Here is a 15,970-nt window from a genome sequence, read left to right as displayed (position 1 = left end):
ATTCTTAGGATAGTAAGGAGGTTTTAGACCTCTTGACCTTGTAAGGGTCTGTTTTATTTCTTTATGGGGGTGTAATTAAGTTTTACAATCTGTTTGTTTTATTTTGATGTAATCACCCATTTGTTTCATGAATCACAATTATTTATACATCACAGTTCCCTAGGGGGATCAGGGATCCAGGGGTTTTGGCCTTGTGCTGGATCATTTGGCACAACTTCAGATTTCAGTCAGTTCAGCTTTTACCCAGTTGGATTCTGGTCTATGTCCCTAGAAATAGGCAAAATCTTTCTCAAAATCTACTCATTTCACACGCTGACATTTCTAATTAGAGGAACCTGGTTCTCATCCCTGTTGGTGAGCATTGGCCTGGGGCCTCTGGGCATCACCTCCCAGTCAGTTCCACAATGGGTGTGCATCTGCAGACAGTGGGTGCTTCCCTCCTCTGAAGCATGTGCTCCAAGGATATATCTGCTGATGGATATGAGTTGCTGAGACAGTGGAACAGCAAGGCTTTATACCTGAGAGGTGGCACTCATCTATCCTGGACTTGATCAGGCTCTGTCAGGTTGGAGGCAGACTGTGCTGCTTCCATATGCAAACCCAAGTGATTAGTTTCTGCCTTTGAGGGGGAAGGATGCAAAGAATTCATTTCACAGGTTGATTATTCAATGACAGCAGTTTCTTGTGGGCACTGATCATAAAATGGCCTCTCTCCATAAAATTCTCTTCTTTCCACAGGAATTCAAAAAAAGAGCTCAATGATATTCGATTTGAATTCACCCCAGGGAGAGGTGAGCTGGTGGGAAATTGCAGTGTGTGTGAAGGGGAAGTTTTGTGTTTGGTGTTGTGCAGCTGTGTGTATGGAACCCCTGTGTGAGTGTCTGTCCATGGTGCTTTCCTAAAGGGCTCCTTGTGGCTGAGCTTGGAGCTCTGCTGTTGAGAAGACCCTTCCTGTAAAACTGTTCATGGATATGGCCAAAGTGCAGCCCTTCGATGAATTCCAGTGAATTCACAGCTTAGCTCAGAGCTGTCTGACTGCACCTGGTGTGCACCCTATTATCTGTCTTCTGTAAAGAACACTTTTGCTGTCAGGTTTGTACAAGCTCCTTTAGGTTTGTGTGTGATGCCTCCATCAGCTGGACAATCTCTGCTCTGTGGTGACGGCTCTTGGGTTTCTCCCCAACAGATACTGCGGACGGTGTGTCCCAGGAGCTCATTTCAGCAGGGCTTGTTGATGGCAGAGATCTGGTAATAGGTAATTACATATTATTTTTCCTACTTCTAACCATTTCAGTCATTTTTTGCATGTTTAAAATGACCTGATCAGTGGGTGCTAGGAGAGTTTGCTGTGGCCTTGATTCTGTACTCCAGTGTCTCTACACAACTGCTGTGAATTCTGGTGACAGTTCTGTGCCAGTACGTGTAGGCAGCCCCCAGTTCACAAGAATACGATTTAATTGGAAACATTATGAAGCAAATGTTCCTTGTAGTGCAGAATGAAGTCTAATTGATGCATTAGCTAAATCATTATCATCTGACATAGATGCATTGCCAAGTTGCTGCACAAGCCTGTCCTGCTCACGGGTCCTGCACAAGTTGAGACTGGAATCAGCCAGGCTTTGGGGTTTTGATTAGGACTGGGGAAGGAAGCACGAGGTGCATGTGCTCTGGGGCAGCAATACAAGTCATGTGGGGGTGAACATTACCTCAGACAACAGTTTGCTAAACAAACCTGTCCTTCTGTGCAGCAGTTGAGGCTTTTAAACACAACAGCACTGCCTGGGTATTTTAACTACAGCAAGCAAAACTGTTCCTTATGCACAGGCAGCAGGATCTGGAAAGGCTGGTAGTGCAAAATTAACTGGATTTCCAGGTGCAGCTGGGCAGCTTATTACTACTAATCCCACCACATCCAGGGAAAAATAACTACCTCTGAAAAAGTAGCAGAGTAACAATGACAGCATTTTCAGTTTAAAGCTTTAGATTTAAGGAGATAGAGTCTAGTTGAGACCTAAACATTTTTTGATAATTGTAAAAATTCAAAGTTTGCTAAGTAATACAAAGAGGGCTGATGAGTTTGGGATGTTTTTCTCTAGCCTGTCCTAATATTTGCCTGTTCTCTTTATGTGTGTGTGTGTGTGTGTGATTTCAGTTGCAGCTAATTTGCAGAAAATTGTGGAAGAGCCCCAAGCAAACAGATCCGTCACTTTCAAACTGGTATTTATTCCTGTTCCCTAATTGAACAAGTTGTCCCTTTCAAGGAGAAGGCATTACATGTAGATGTCTACTGCAGGCATCTGATGTATGCACTCTAAATCCTCCCTTCTTTCCCAAAGCTTCCTACTGGTTGTCTGACTGTAGGCAGTGCAGGCTCCCTGCTTGTATCCTCTGAGCAGCACCTGGGTTAAATAAGTGTGAGATGATGTGCTAATACAAGCATTGCCTTATCCTTGCTAATAAACGTATCAAAATGTTACAAAGGGGTGTTTTGGGCACTTGGATATACACTTACAGAAATATTTCAGGGCTAAGAATTGCACGGACTCCTTTCTTGGAGGAGGAGAATGAGGAGGGTCCAGATAACATTGTTCCTGAGGAGGAAATGAGGGAATGAAGAAGAAAAAAGGAAAACAAAGAACTGTGGGGCAAAACTGACAGCAGATAGGCTTGGAGAGCTGAGAGAACTGCAGGTGAATCTTTCAGAGGAAATGATATTTGGAGGTAGTTACAGTGGCAAAGAGAAGGTGTAACCAGGTTACTGGGTGCGAAGCACTAAGTGCCATTATCTTTTGCTCTTTCTGTAAGGAGTTTTCACTTGTTTTGCCCCAGTTATTGCAGGTAGCCCAAGTCAGAGCAGACACTGGCAAAACTTCAGTCCCAGCCCTTTGTAGTTTCAAAAAAAAGAAGCAAGAAAATGAAAGTACGCAATTTTAACTTAGGGCAGTGTGAGCTGCTGAATACAGTGCAAAGCTGTCCCTTGTCTCCTCCCTCCCCACACCCTGATACACCTTCCTGTGGTTTGCATTGGAGGGTAGAGCATGCCTGTTGCTATTTGGATCTCTGTTCCTTGTTTCAGGCGTCTGGTGTCGAAGGCTCGGATATCCCAGATGATGGCAAACTTATAGGATTTGCACAGCTCAGCATCAGCTAAACAATGGTCCCAGGAGATGTTTCCCAACTGAGAACCCACATGTGCATATTCGTAATGCTTCTGTTAGCCTAAAAAAAAAAAACCACTACTGCCAAAGAATTGAACTACAGCCCCCTTCCTAGAAGCTTTAACATTTTCCTTAATAGGATCACAAACCTTCCTGAAATTACCGATGACGTTTACACCTTTTGTAAACAACTCTCATGTTTTTGTATCTGTCATCTCAAAACATGCAGACCCAACACGTCATTGCCTGCATGTTCATTTTATTATTGCCTTACTTTAAAGAAAAATACTACTGAGTACGAAGCAGGGGGTTCCACTGCTCTCATGATCTTGCCTAAATGTTTGCTTACATGTGGTTTCATTTTTTTTCACTTGCTATTTTTGCACAAGTTTTAATACTGAACGGATTTTTTTTTTGTTCTTTACCTGCTTCTCCTTCTATCTGAAACACCAATGTACATGTTGTTTGGGTCACCTGGAGTGCTGAGAAATCTGCTTCTCTTTGGCTGTGTGTTTTAAAACTGCTGGTTTGAATGCTTGCACCTGAGAAAGCAAGCTGAGTCTTAACCCACAGGAGGGAGAGCCGCCTTCCCTTGTGTTTGTGCTTTTGAGAAGTTCCTTGACTTTTGAGGTGTTAGAAGTCAGCTTCCCTTTGTAAACTGCCTTAATTTTATTTTTTTTTTTTACCATTTTGGTTCTCTCCACATGAGTGCCAGGTGTGGCATGAGGGCTGAACCTTTTAATTTACGTTAAGCAGTCCTTCCTCAAAACGTCTTTCATCCTGCATCTTAGACGTAGTCTATTCTTGAAGCAGACCAGTGAGGCATTGCTACTGGTCTTTCAGATGATGAACACAATATCCGTGGTCAGAGGGAGAGGAGATCTGTGTCACCCTGTATTTGGGAAACACGCGCTTCAGACTGTTCCTCAAGCCCGGTTCTGCCATGCCTGGCTGCGCAGAGAGTCCTCCCGACGTGTTTTCCCAGTCCTTCGCAAACTGGTACCCGTGGAACCATCCCTGTCGTGTTTTACAGCAATAAAGAATCGCCAGCAGAGTGGTTGTGCTGGGCAAGCGGGCGCCGGGCTGTGTCCCTCCTGCACTAACGGCCTGGGCCGGCACCTCCTCGCCGGCCGAGCCCCCACGTTTGATCAGGATGTCACTGAAACCCCGTCACACACGTATTTAGCTTTTCTTTCTATGTGGTGTTGAAGTTGAGTTTCTACATGAATAATATAAATTATGCTCTGAGTTTGATAAGAGACACTTGTAATGCAATATGTGAATAATAAATGGTGTTGACTCTTTTTTTTTTTTTTTCCTTTTTCTTTTCCTACTGTTTCACAGTTGGCCTTTGTAACTGCTCTTGGCTCTGGAGTGTTTTCTACACAGAAATCGTTAAGTCTGTAATTTAGCACGCAGATGGAAATGTGTTTTGTTTCCATCAGCCACAAACAATGCAGAAACAGAGCAGAATGACTAGGTTCAATTAGGACTTATTTTAATTTCCAAGTCTTCAGATGAACAATCTGTATTTATATCTTGTTCTCTATGAGCAGCTGTGGAAGCTTCCGGAAATGGTGCGTGTTCTTTTTGTACCACCCCTGTTGCTTTTAGCCTTGGGTGGATATTGGGTATGTCCCCGTGGGCTCTTTGCAGCCCCGTGGCTGGTGAGTGTGGAGGGGAGGGAGAGGAGGAAGAGGATTTGGGAGCAAGAGCATCCCAGGGTGTTGAGCAGATGCTCTCAAGAGCCCAGGAGACGAGTGCCCGATACCAGGGAGTTGGTGGTGGCTGGATTTGGCCAAGTGCATGTGGCACCTCTGGCACTATTCCCTGTTGTCTGACACAAAGCACTCCCCACAGCATCCCCCGACGAGCTGCTTGGCTTGGGAAGAGCAGGCTGGCACCATGATTTTCATGTCACCCTGTGCTCAGTATGGATTTACTGGAAACCTTTAGGATACAGAGACGAGGTAGTTGTGGTACAGTATTATTTTCCCCTCTGCCTGCATGCCATGGGGACCTCCTTGTTCATTTGTGTACTGGTGCTGAGGAAGGTAGGACTCAAACTGCTCAAATGGAACAATGCAGCATCTATTTATTGTTATTCCCCATCTTCCCAAAGCCAGGACTTGAGAGCTTGAGCTCACACTAACCCAAGGCTCCGTAGTTCTTTAATGGAGAAAATAAGTAAGGAAGAAACTGATGGTTTTTGCTCTATAGATCTCCAGATCTTTTGGGTAGGGATCCAAAGTATTTACTTGGGCTATTACAGTGCTAGACAACTGTCTTTTCTGATGTTGTTCCAGTAAGTGCCAATGCTGTTCATAATTGTTTTCCAGTGTCATTAAGAATTTGGTTTTTGTGCAAATCTGAACCTGGAAGCAGGTGGTAATTTTAAGTTAGTTCCTACTTTTAAGGACAATGCTCTGTTAATGAAAACGGATCCTCTTCACAACTTTGGTGTATTGTAGATTATAATGAAAGATGTAAAATATTCAGGCTTTTTTTCCTTTTTTGGACTTTGTATTTTACTGCATGTCTCTAATTTTTAATCAATAAAGAACAAATTGTCCATTGCCAGGTGTTTGGTGTGTGGTTTATATGTCATTGGGTTGGATGGTGTGTCTTGGGGAAGGGGTTTGTCCGAGTGGTGTCTGCAACCCCTGGGGCATTCCTCTTTGGGGTGGTGGGAGGTTTGACAACCCCCAGTAAGACTTGGTGGGGAAAGGGAGATCAAGACCAGGCTGGATGGGGCTCTGGGTAATGTGGTCTAGAGGAAGGTGTCCCAGCCTATGGCAGGGGTTGGAACTGGAAGATCTTTACGGTCCATTTCCACTCCGTTGGATGATTCTGTGCTCTGCAGGAGTTGCATGCAGAAGTGGAGCCAAGAGGGCTCTTAAGATGTTGTCCTGAGGCCTTGTCTGCAGCTGAGAGATTTGCTCCAAGCTCTGCATGCCTTGTGCCAGCTGGGAATGAGCTTCCCCTGTCCAGAAACACCTTAGGGTTACACGGGCTGGTATTAAAGTGGGATGATTTACACCCTGAGAAGTGTTTGGAGCATGAACTGCATTCCCTCCTCACCACCTCCCTCCTCACCACCTCCACAATAATTGTTCTGTCTGAATTTGAGGCTCTGGGGCAGATGTGATCCAGAGGTACTTTCCTTTGCTTTCCTTCAGTATTGTTTCTTGTCTACCTTCCACGAATTTTCAGGAATGAAGGGAAATGTTGCCTGAGAAGTAAAAAAAATCCCTAGTATTTCTCACAGGAGGTCCTTTTGGAAATTTTTCCCTAATATATTTCCTAATACATAAAACCTGTTTCCAAGGTGCCCTGTTCATTCAAATTCCGAAAGTTTTGTTGACCTGACTTACCAAGAGCTTAGTGGGTTTTGTTAGAGCAAGGTCATAGTGTCTCCATGAGGAGAGACAGAACAGACTGTGAGAACAGAGAAGTTTCTCTAAAATGGCAGGGGCTGTCAAGGGCAAGGTGTGTGTCTTTTAGGAGGTGATGGGGATGGTCCAGTCCTAGCCATGTTCACCAGGCCTTTTGGCTGGGATGCACCCCTCTGTGTCTCCTTAAAAACGAACATGTTCTTGCTTAAAACCAAAGAAAAGACCCCCACCAAAACAAACAAACAAAAAAGAAGTGTTGGTCTTGCTTGGTGGCACTTCCTAAGCTTCCTCTTCCATTGACTCTCTAAGGCTCTTGGGCTTAGTTTGCCACTTTCTGGCTCTGTTTCTTTTAAGGTGTTCCTCTTTACCCACAGATCCAGAAAACCTTACCTTGGGTAACTTGCAGATTTGAGACATGGGATGGTCCGGGATGCTCTGGGTTAAGGAATCACATCCTCTACACCTAAGCCAAAATCTTCGCAGTATTTTGCAAAACCCTGCTTAGAAAGCCTCAGAGAATTACATCTCCCATTCCAACCTCTGTAGGGAATCCCCTTATGGACACTGCTAAAGCCTTTCCATGCTGCCTTAGTCCAGTGCCTCCTTAGTCCTCCTGTGGTTATCAAGTCCACTCCAGTTCCTTTCATCCTTGGAGGTTTCCGTTTCTGAGTGCTCATACTGCCCATGCCTGTGGGCTTCCTTGCTCTTGATACTGCATTCTGATCACCTTCTCCAAGTCTCTCCTCCTAGATGATGAATTTTCAAATGGAATTCCCCATGATGGTGTGCACCTCCTGAAATTTCACTTAATGGAACAGGTCGCTCAGGTTTGTAGCACTGTTTTATTCCTTATTGTTTTGTGGTGTTGTAAGTGGTGTTTTGATGGTTGAGGTGCCTGGAAGCGTTGCTCTTCCTGTGCATTGACTTTGGTGCACAAAAACTTCTCAAATTGCAGCAGATTAATTCCTCCTGACTTTTACAAAAAGCCAGGGACAGGTGTGTCATGGACTTGTGCCCTGGTCAGGTCCTGAGGAGATGATCCCAGCCCAGAGATGTGACTCAGCTCCAATCAACTATTGCTGCCTCCTCACCTCTTGTTGGAAGCCCCCAGCAGCGGCTTCCTGCTCTTTCCCTTGGTCCAGGGCCTCAGTGTTCTCCAGTCTCCTGTAAATGTGATGCCCAGCTCAAGTTCTCTGATGCCAGTCCTCTGGCTTCTCCTTCTCCAGATCCGTGAGACCCGTGACTGATGCCTGACTGACCCTCCTGGGTTTTTCCATTTAAGCCGTGGTAGAGAAGAGTGGAAGAGGCTGCTTTGTGCCCCAGACTCCATCTAGCACAGAGCTAGAGACAGCCAGGGGAGATGGTAGGACCAGGGCTGGGAAAGGCTCCTGAACTCCTGGCCCTGTGTGACTGCTTTTAGCAAAGTTTGGCCTGACCTGTCTCCTGGTGAAGCAGAGCCCAAGCTGAACAGGGACACGATTTCATCCTCCACTTGAGTTTTCTAATTGACTTGAACAGATCCAATTTGTGTTGTCCAGATCAGTGTCTGCCTGATTATCCCTGCCTCTGGTGCTCCCTGCTTGTGGTTGCTGAGCTGGGCTTATCCCAAGGGCAGCGTTTCTCTCCTGGCTCCCCAGGGAGCTGCTCTACCGCCAGGCTGGACCTGTGTGGGTGTCTTGGTCAACCCCAACAGGGCAGCCGTGGTCTGATTTCCATCTTGTTTATACAATAGTCTTCCTGTGGATTTGTGGGCAGGAGAAGAAGCATCCAAATTGCTTTTGGATACCTCTGGAGGCTTTGCCTTACGGACACCTCAAAGGAGCCCCAGGCAAATGCTGTTCCTACATCAGGGAATGACCTGAACAGCACTGCACTCATGTTCTCAATTACGAGTTCAAGGCATTTGAGCTGAGATTTGCCAAACCTGCCTCAGGCAGCGTTGCCCTGTGACATATTTCTCCAATCCCTGTACTCCTTCTTCAAGTCTTCCTGCATATAACCATGACCGTTCTGTGAGGTGGCCCAGAACTGGTGGGAAGGGTGGACTTTCCGTGCCTGACTTACTTGTGGTTGCACAGGGAAGCTGCAAAAGGTGAAGGAAATGGCAACTCCCATCACCTGGGACCACAGTGAACTAACTGCCCTTCTTCGTCTGTGACTCTGCCCATGCATTATCATCAGTCCCTTTATTCCTCTGGGCTTTTGGTCCCTCTGGTCCTCACTTTTCTGAATGGTTCAGCAAATGGAGCCTTTGCAGTCACTGTGGAGAAGAGTCTGTTCCCCTGTCAATGCCACTTGGCAGAGGGGGTGGCCCAAGTTCCCTGAAACGGGGTCTTTCTGCTCCAGCCAGCCCTGGATGTTTGTGGGTGGCACAGGGATGATTAATATATTACATGGTGTACTTGTGGTGACAGCCTATGAGTGCAGGTCTTATCTTAGGTTTAAACATTAATTCCAGCCCTCTGGGAAGTCTGTCCCAGCACTGTCCTGCTCCAGACACGGTTACCAATGTCAGGTGTGGGGGAAATTTTGAAAGCAATTGGTGATTTTGGGCCGTTTCAGAAATGGCTGGTGCTGCTCACCCTGATCCCCTGCCTCAGCGTGGCTTTCCACCAGTTCTGCCAGCTCTTTATGGTTGTGGATGTTCCCCACCACTGTGACACCAGCTGGATCCGCGCCGTCGGCCCCAACCTGACGCAGGAAGAGCAGCTGAACCTCACCCTGCCCCGGGATACGGACGGGGAGTACGAGCAGTGCTCCATGTACTCCCCGGTGGACTGGGACCTGGACTCCATCGTGGCATACGGCCTGAACGCCACGCAGAAGTGCAGCAGTGGCTGGGTGTACCCCTCAGCAGAGCCACCATCCCTGCTGACCGAGGTCTGTAATCGCCTTTCTGAGGAGATGGGGACGTGGAAGGGATGGGACACCCAAACAGCCACCCTATCCTGCAGTTTCCCCAAAAGCTGGTGCCTGACCATGGTACAGCTGGGCTGGGCTGAGGTTTACATCAGGTGTATTTTGGGGAAATTGGCTCCACCACCCAGCCCCAGGTGTGGTCCTGGAGAGGCTGCAGGCAAAGCAGGCTATGATACAGGTGTCAGTGTCAGAGCCAGTGGAGAGATTAATCACTCCTGGTGGGACCTTCTGGGTTTCCCTACCCCTCTGCATACAGGGGGTAACCTTCTAACTTAAAATCCTAGAATGGTTTGGCTTGGAAGGGACCTTTAAAAATCATCTAGTCCAACCCCCAGCGTAGAAGCTGGTAGCTGAGGAAGAAGCTAAATTAAGATGAAGGAGGGTAGATTTAGATTAGATAGTAGGAAGAAATTCTTTCCTGTGAGTGTGGCAAGGCACAGGTTGCCCAGGGAAGCTGTGAATGTCCCATCCCTAGAAGTGCTCAAGGCCAGATTGGATGGGGCTCTGAGCAACCTGGTCTAGTGGAAGGTGTCCCTGCCCATGGCACAGGGGTGGAATTAGATGATCCTTAAGGTCCCTTCCAACCCCAACCATTCCATGATTCTATGATCCTCTCTGTGTCACTCTTTCCATAGATGCCCTCTGGTCACTGGCAGTTGCAGAACTGCTTGTCCCAGGAATCAGTATCACACTCATCCTTTCTCCTCTGGGAGGGCAGGTGGCCTGGGAGGAATCAAACTGCTGGGATTTCTGTCCCCAGTCCCACCTGAAGCAAAATTTGCCAACTGGGAGGTTCCCCTGGGGGTGCCTGGACTAGGTGGGGGGTATGCTCAGAAGAGTACCCCAGGGACTTGTCCCACCTCTGACTTGTGTGCCTTGTGCATACTGTGGAGATTCATATCCTGGGAGGGAGGGATCCACAAGCACCTCTCTGTTTGTCCTTTCTCCAGTTTGACCTGGTGTGTGACGGGAAGGACCTGAACGACATTGGCCAGGCCATCTACATGGCGGGGCTGCTCCTGGGATCCATGATCTTTGGGCCGCTGAGTGACAGGTGAGGAGACACAACCACCCACCCCAGGTCTGTGCAAAGCCAGAGTGCTGGTCTGAGCCTCTCTGGACGCTGCACACTGTGCATTTTGTCAGTGCTCCTCACTCATAGGGCCCTTGACCAAAGTCCTCGGGTCCCATGAGGACATCGCCACACGGGGAGGGGAAGGGAGAGAGACACAGCATGTGTGCACGGGGTCCTTCACTCGTCAGCCCAGAGTGTAGTCTGAGCCTTATCACCCTCCAGGGTGATAAAATCACTTGCGTAACCTGCTGGGCTCCTCCCCATCTCCACGGGGTCTCTCCAGATACCAAATGTGTCTCCCTTCCTTCTCCGCAGGATCGGCCGCCGGCCAGTCATTCTGATCTCCGTCATCCTCCAGGGCTTGTTTGGTCTGGGAATTGCCTTTGTGCCCCATTTCTATGTGTACATGGCCTTCAGGTGTGTCGTGGGGGCTTCGGTGTCAGGGATCACCATGACAATACTGACATTAGGTGAGTGGGACGCCCTTGCCCTGAGGCAGACGGATGTAGCCTGTCAAGGTGCAACAGGAAATGTCTGTGAAGAAATAAAAATCATCATGTATGACTAGAAAAACACTGCAGCAAGGACAGGTCATACTCTGCACTGTTTCTTTGGCACTTTGGCATCTCCTCAACCCTGAGTGAGAGCCACAGGGAGCCTCTCTCCCCTGCCAGTCTCAGAGGAGGGAAAAGGGACAGTGTCCCAGCTCAGGAGGCCAGTGCAGAGAGAGAGCTCAGTGGCTCTGGAACATGATCAGTTTGGGTTCCAGCTCTGCCCCAGTCAGGGATTCCGTGGACTCTGAGATCAAAGAGGTGACATGGTTGAGCTTAACATCCTTCTGCAGAGGACAAGGACACTGACAATATGGAGAGGTGATGCATCCCATGAAACACTGGTGACTTGCACGTGTGACTGATGCCAGAGCTCCAGCTGCTGGTCTCTAACCCTCACCTCCAGGGGGGGCTCTTCTCCAGGGGAAATACTCTGTTTTTTACAGGGGAAATCATTACATTAACTCTAAGCCTTTGATCTTCGTTGCAGCCACAGAATGGATTGGTGTCTCCTCCCGGCCTAAGGCAGTGCTTTCCTCTCACTGCTGTTTCGCCATTGGACAGATGATTTTGGCTGGTTTGAGTTATGGGATTCGCAACTGGAGGCTGCTGGAGATTGCAGGATCTGCTCCTATATTGGTCGTTTTGTTCTACATCTGGTAAGCAGGAGCTGGGCAGAGCTTCTGTAAGACACAACAGTGGTGTGAGGGGTGGAAGTGAGGAGGCAGCAGCAGCTCAGCACCAGGATGGGTCTTTCCCATCCGTGCAGATGCTGGAGGAGCTTCTGCAGAGCTCAGCACATCTCCCTGCGGCACTGAACTGCTGAGACCAGCAGCTGCTTTGCTTCGGGTCATCAAATGTGGCCTTTGGAGCCTAAACATAGGGCATTTAGACCCATCCCTCCCATGGGATGCCCACTGCTTGCGGGACGTGGTGACAGAGAAAAGGGCTGTGGGGGAACTCTGCGGGTCAGAGCAGCACGTGCTGAGCTCCCCTCCTCGGCAGGGTGCTCCCAGAGTCAGCTCGGTGGCTGGTGACAAAAGGCAGGATGGAGGAAGCCAAGAAGCTCCTTCAGAAGGCGGCGGCCACCAACAAGCGCAGCCTCCCGGAAGGACTCCTGGAGCAGGTACCTGTCCGGGCACAGGGAACCGCGGCTTGTCTGCAGAGACTTCCCTCTGCTCTTGGGCCTGCACGGCCCCTGCAGCTGAGCTCAGCCCAGCAGCATCTTTCCATGCCCCCTGGGGGTGAGTTGGGGATGCACCGGGGGTGACTCCAGCTCCAGCTGCAATGGACACAGATGAGGGCAGGGAAGAGGCACAACTTCTGCTGAGGCTCAGCCTGGAGCTTTCTGGGGTCCCCTTTGGGCTGTGGAAGGGACTGAAATGCTTGCCTGGCTTTTCTCCTGTGAGGGTTGCAGGAGTGTGGGGTCATGAGGATATGGACTCTGTTTAGTCTGTGGGTTTCCATGCATAAATACCAGAAGGGGAGTTACTTCCTTGTCCACCCCAAAGCTCCTACCCTGGGGAAATGTTTATCCCACAGAAGTCTTGGTCACCAACACCTTGCTGGGCACCCAGAGCACAGTGGCAGGAGCCCTCACTGGGCTGTTGTCTCTCCCAGAGCAGTGGAGGTGACCAGCCTGTGCCCCTGAGGCTTTCCATTGATTGCAGATGGGAAAGCAGGTGGCCATGGGTTACCTTTGCCTGCTTTGACTCTTTGACTTACTTTGTTTTGAAGTTGAAACCTGAGAAACAGATCAAGTCTGGAAGTCTTCTGGATCTCTTTCGGAAGAAGCACCTCCGGAAGGTGACTTTAATCATGTCATGTGCCTGGTAAGACATTCTTCACCTTGAAGTATGGAAAGAGGGGAGCAGGGAAAGGAAGGTATTGATAGTCATGCAGCTTGTGGTTTTTGAGTGTTATTGATGGTTGTCTCTGTTTCTGGCTGTTTAAGATGCTTTGTGGTTTGTGGGATAGGTTATAGCATTTCCACTTTTGGCAGTCCCGTGGTATTCCTCTGGCTTTACATCCCCTTGGAAGTGCTGTGGCTTGGTCAAAATGTCACTGGAGATCAATATTGCATTTCCTCATGGCTAATAGATGTGCTCAGAGCCACTCTGCCTTGATTTCAGGTTTGTGAACAGCTTTGTCTACTACGGGCTGAGTCTGAACGTGACAAATTTTGGCCTAGACATCTACCTGACCCAGCTTGCCTTTGGAGCAGTGGAAATCCCAGCCCGTGTTGGTTGTATCTTCACTCTGCAGTGGTTCGGGAGGAGGAAGACCCAGACTGTTCTCCTGCTGCTGAGTGGCCTGGTGTGTCTGATCATCACTGGCATCCCTGAAGGTGAACGGCCTCATTCTGTGCTGAGAGGACACTCTCTGGGACAGGGAGCCACAGAGCCCAGCCCTTCCCTTGCTGGTGCAGGTCCTGTCCTCCCAGCCAGACTGGATTACATTCCTCAGGACCTGAGCTGTCCCTGGTGCCACGGCCATGTGGGACTTGGTTAATCCCCTAGGGACCATTCCAACCAGCAAACTTGCACTTGCCAGTCATTAAAGCAGCAGGTAGAGCTGAGCCCAGTAGGCCACCTGTCAGCAGAGCTGTCCTCTGGGAAAATTAATACCTGGGGAAGTGAGATGATGGATGCAGAGCGTGCTGAAGGTGCCACTAGGCCAGAGCTTCTCAGTCCATGCTAGGCAGTGGAGGTGATGGTCCCTGCAGGTGACACAGTTGTCACCGTGCATCCCCAGTGGCCATCTGTGAGCGGTGCTGAGCCCTCCCTCATCCCATAGCAGTGATCTCTCCTCCTTCCCTCAGACCAGCCCCTGGCAACCACCATCCTGGCCACCATTGGCAAGTTTGCTGCCTCAGCCTCCTTCTCCACCTCCTACGTCTACACGGCAGAGCTCTTCCCCACGGTCGTCAGGTGAGGTCTCCCCACACACCAGGGCTTCCCTCTGCCATGGCTGGTGGTGCTGATGGCTCAGGTCATCCCCATGGCCACGCCCAGTCCCACAGTGGCCTGGGGTGGCTGGTCCCTGCCAGGACCCCCCGCTGCCCCTCGCTCCCCAGGCAGACCGGCGTGGGGCTGTGCTCGATGTCGGCGCGGGCGGCCGGGATCCTGGCCCCGCTGGTCCGGCTCCTGGGGCAGTACCACGAGGCCATCCCCATGGCCATCTTTGGGAGTGCCCCCGTGCTGGGGGGGCTGCTCTGTGTCCTGCTGCCTGAGACCCGCGGCACGGAGCTGCTGGATGACATGGAGGACGGCCAAACCCGGGCTGAGGTGGGTACCTGGAGCTGCCTCTCGGGCAGGAACACGGGGGGCCAGCACATTGCACGGCCTGGGGGGGTTCTCAGAGGGGCTACAGGGGTGGGAGGGCAGGCAGTGGGACTTTCCCACTGTGGAGGGAGGGGAGGAGACCCCATAACCCTGCCCATGGTTGTCATCCCTTCATTCCTGCCCGTGGGATAGAATGGCTGGTGCTCCACTTGTCTCTCTCTATCCTCCTCAGGGAAGGGGTGGTGCCTTGTAGCAATGTCCTCTGGATTTCACCCTCTCATAACTCCCACCCCCATTTCCCATGGGATCAGGTGGAATTGCACTCCAATGCAATTTGTTGCCCTGCTGGGAGAAGGGTGTCCACAGGCACCCAGAGATCAAGGCGGGATTAGGATCCAGGTTGCTGAAGGCTGCTTGTCTCGGGGATGACTGCCATCAGCTCACAGTGCACTTTTCTTAGCTTTTACACCATTTTACACCCTTTTTCCTTTCATTAGGTCTACGAAAATGGCACCAGCAGCTCTGAGAACGGACAGGTGAAAGGAAAGGATGGTGTCCAAGTCAATGAGTGCACGAAGACCACTTACTTCTAGCTGGGTCTGCAGGGGTCTGTAGCTGAAGGCAGCCCGGTGCTGTGTGGGCACTGAGGACAGGCAGGGTCTGCACCACAGGACAGCACCACCACTCAGACCATCACTGCCAGTTCTTGGCTTTCCTTGTCCTTTTTGCCTTCCTGTATCTCCCTCTATAGCTTGTCCTCAGGCACTGCATCCTGTCACTGGTGTTTGGCAGTGCTAATGCTGGAGACAACTGAGTGCTTTTCATTTAAGGGAAAAAAAGAAAGAAATCAAAAACCAGAATGGGGACTTTTTTCTCTTCATTTTTCCTGTCTTGTCTCCAGGAAGGTGAGACTGTAAACTCTGTCCAGTGAGACACCTGAATTGAATAGAGTTGCAAGAGAGAACTGTGCTCACTAACAGGAGAAGAGCAGATGCAACACTGAGAACATTCTCACTCTTGCAAAAAGGAGTGATTTATCTTGACTGTCTAGCAAGGTTATCCCTCTCTCTCATAAAAACACTCCTTTTTATTTTTTAAAATTTGAGATATTCAGCTGAGAAAAAAAAATGGTGTGATGGAAGAAACAGCAAGCAGGCAACAAGGACATCTAACAGGCAGATGAATTCTCACCTTAGTGATGGTGGCTTTGAATTGATGCCTGTCGTGGTGCTTTGGGCACGGGAAATGGTGCTGTTGGGCTGCAGTGTAGGGCCAAATTAATTTGTCCATTTCAGGAAACTGAGATGTTGTGGCAGTTGGACTCTTAGAAGAAAGTGCAAATCTTTCTGGGAAATATCAGGTTTTTCTACTTGTTTTAGTCTATTCCTTCTTGGTGGATCTGTTTCAGTCTTTAAATGATTTAGGACCACTTTTGCCTTATATTGTGAAGAAAAAACAGGTGTTTTTCCTGTGCTTCCCTTTCTCTTATCTTCTGTCCCTCAAGATAACTTTCTTTTCCCATTGGTTTGGTACAGATCAAGCGTGGAAGTTGCACATGGTGGTGCTCCATCTTTGCCTGTACAACTCA

At 49.3% G+C, this 15,970-nt stretch overlaps 2 protein-coding genes across 2 annotated transcripts in view; both read left to right on the top strand.

The window, feature by feature from the left end:
• The window catches only part of OXSR1 (oxidative stress responsive kinase 1), a 92,205-nt gene extending 86,471 nt beyond the window's left edge, over window positions 1–5,734 (top strand). Inside the window, exons 15-18 of the mRNA XM_051768367.1 lie at window positions 739–791; window positions 1,187–1,255; window positions 2,153–2,217; window positions 3,077–5,734. Of these exons, the coding sequence (XP_051624327.1) occupies window positions 739–791; window positions 1,187–1,255; window positions 2,153–2,217; window positions 3,077–3,151 (262 nt within the window). The 3' untranslated portion in view covers window positions 3,152–5,734. The remainder of the gene's footprint in view (window positions 1–738; window positions 792–1,186; window positions 1,256–2,152; window positions 2,218–3,076) is intronic.
• A 3,260-nt stretch (window positions 5,735–8,994) lies between these two features.
• On the top strand, window positions 8,995–15,970 carry LOC127461079 (solute carrier family 22 member 13-like). The gene is made up of 10 exons (XM_051768369.1): window positions 8,995–9,433; window positions 10,423–10,526; window positions 10,863–11,017; window positions 11,589–11,757; window positions 12,104–12,224; window positions 12,836–12,930; window positions 13,231–13,445; window positions 13,920–14,028; window positions 14,175–14,385; window positions 14,880–15,970. The coding sequence occupies exons 1-10, from the start codon at window positions 9,062–9,064 to the stop codon at window positions 14,973–14,975; spliced, it is 1,647 nt and encodes a 548-aa protein (XP_051624329.1). The 5' UTR covers window positions 8,995–9,061; the 3' UTR covers window positions 14,976–15,970.

Source organism: Manacus candei, unplaced genomic scaffold, assembly GCF_025592945.1.
Source record: "Manacus candei isolate 608988 ecotype Guabito, Panama unplaced genomic scaffold, ASM2559294v1 h1tg000094l, whole genome shotgun sequence".
Classification (NCBI taxonomy): domain Eukaryota; kingdom Metazoa; phylum Chordata; class Aves; order Passeriformes; family Pipridae; genus Manacus; species Manacus candei.
This window is presented reverse-complemented; position numbering and strand designations above follow the sequence as displayed.

What these genes read in the sequence shown, in the direction of transcription:
- LOC127461079 (XM_051768369.1), top strand. Translation starts at nt 9,062, where the DNA reads ATGTCAGGTGTGGGGGAAATTTTGAAAGCAATTGGTGATTTTGGGCCG. An exon ending in CACCATCCCTGCTGACCGAG is followed by an intron (nt 9,434 to 10,422) that starts GTCTGTAATCGC and finishes TCCTTTCTCCAG; the next exon opens with TTTGACCTGGTGTGTGACGG. An exon ending in CATGACAATACTGACATTAG is followed by an intron (nt 11,018 to 11,588) that starts GTGAGTGGGACG and finishes TCTTCGTTGCAG; the next exon opens with CCACAGAATGGATTGGTGTC.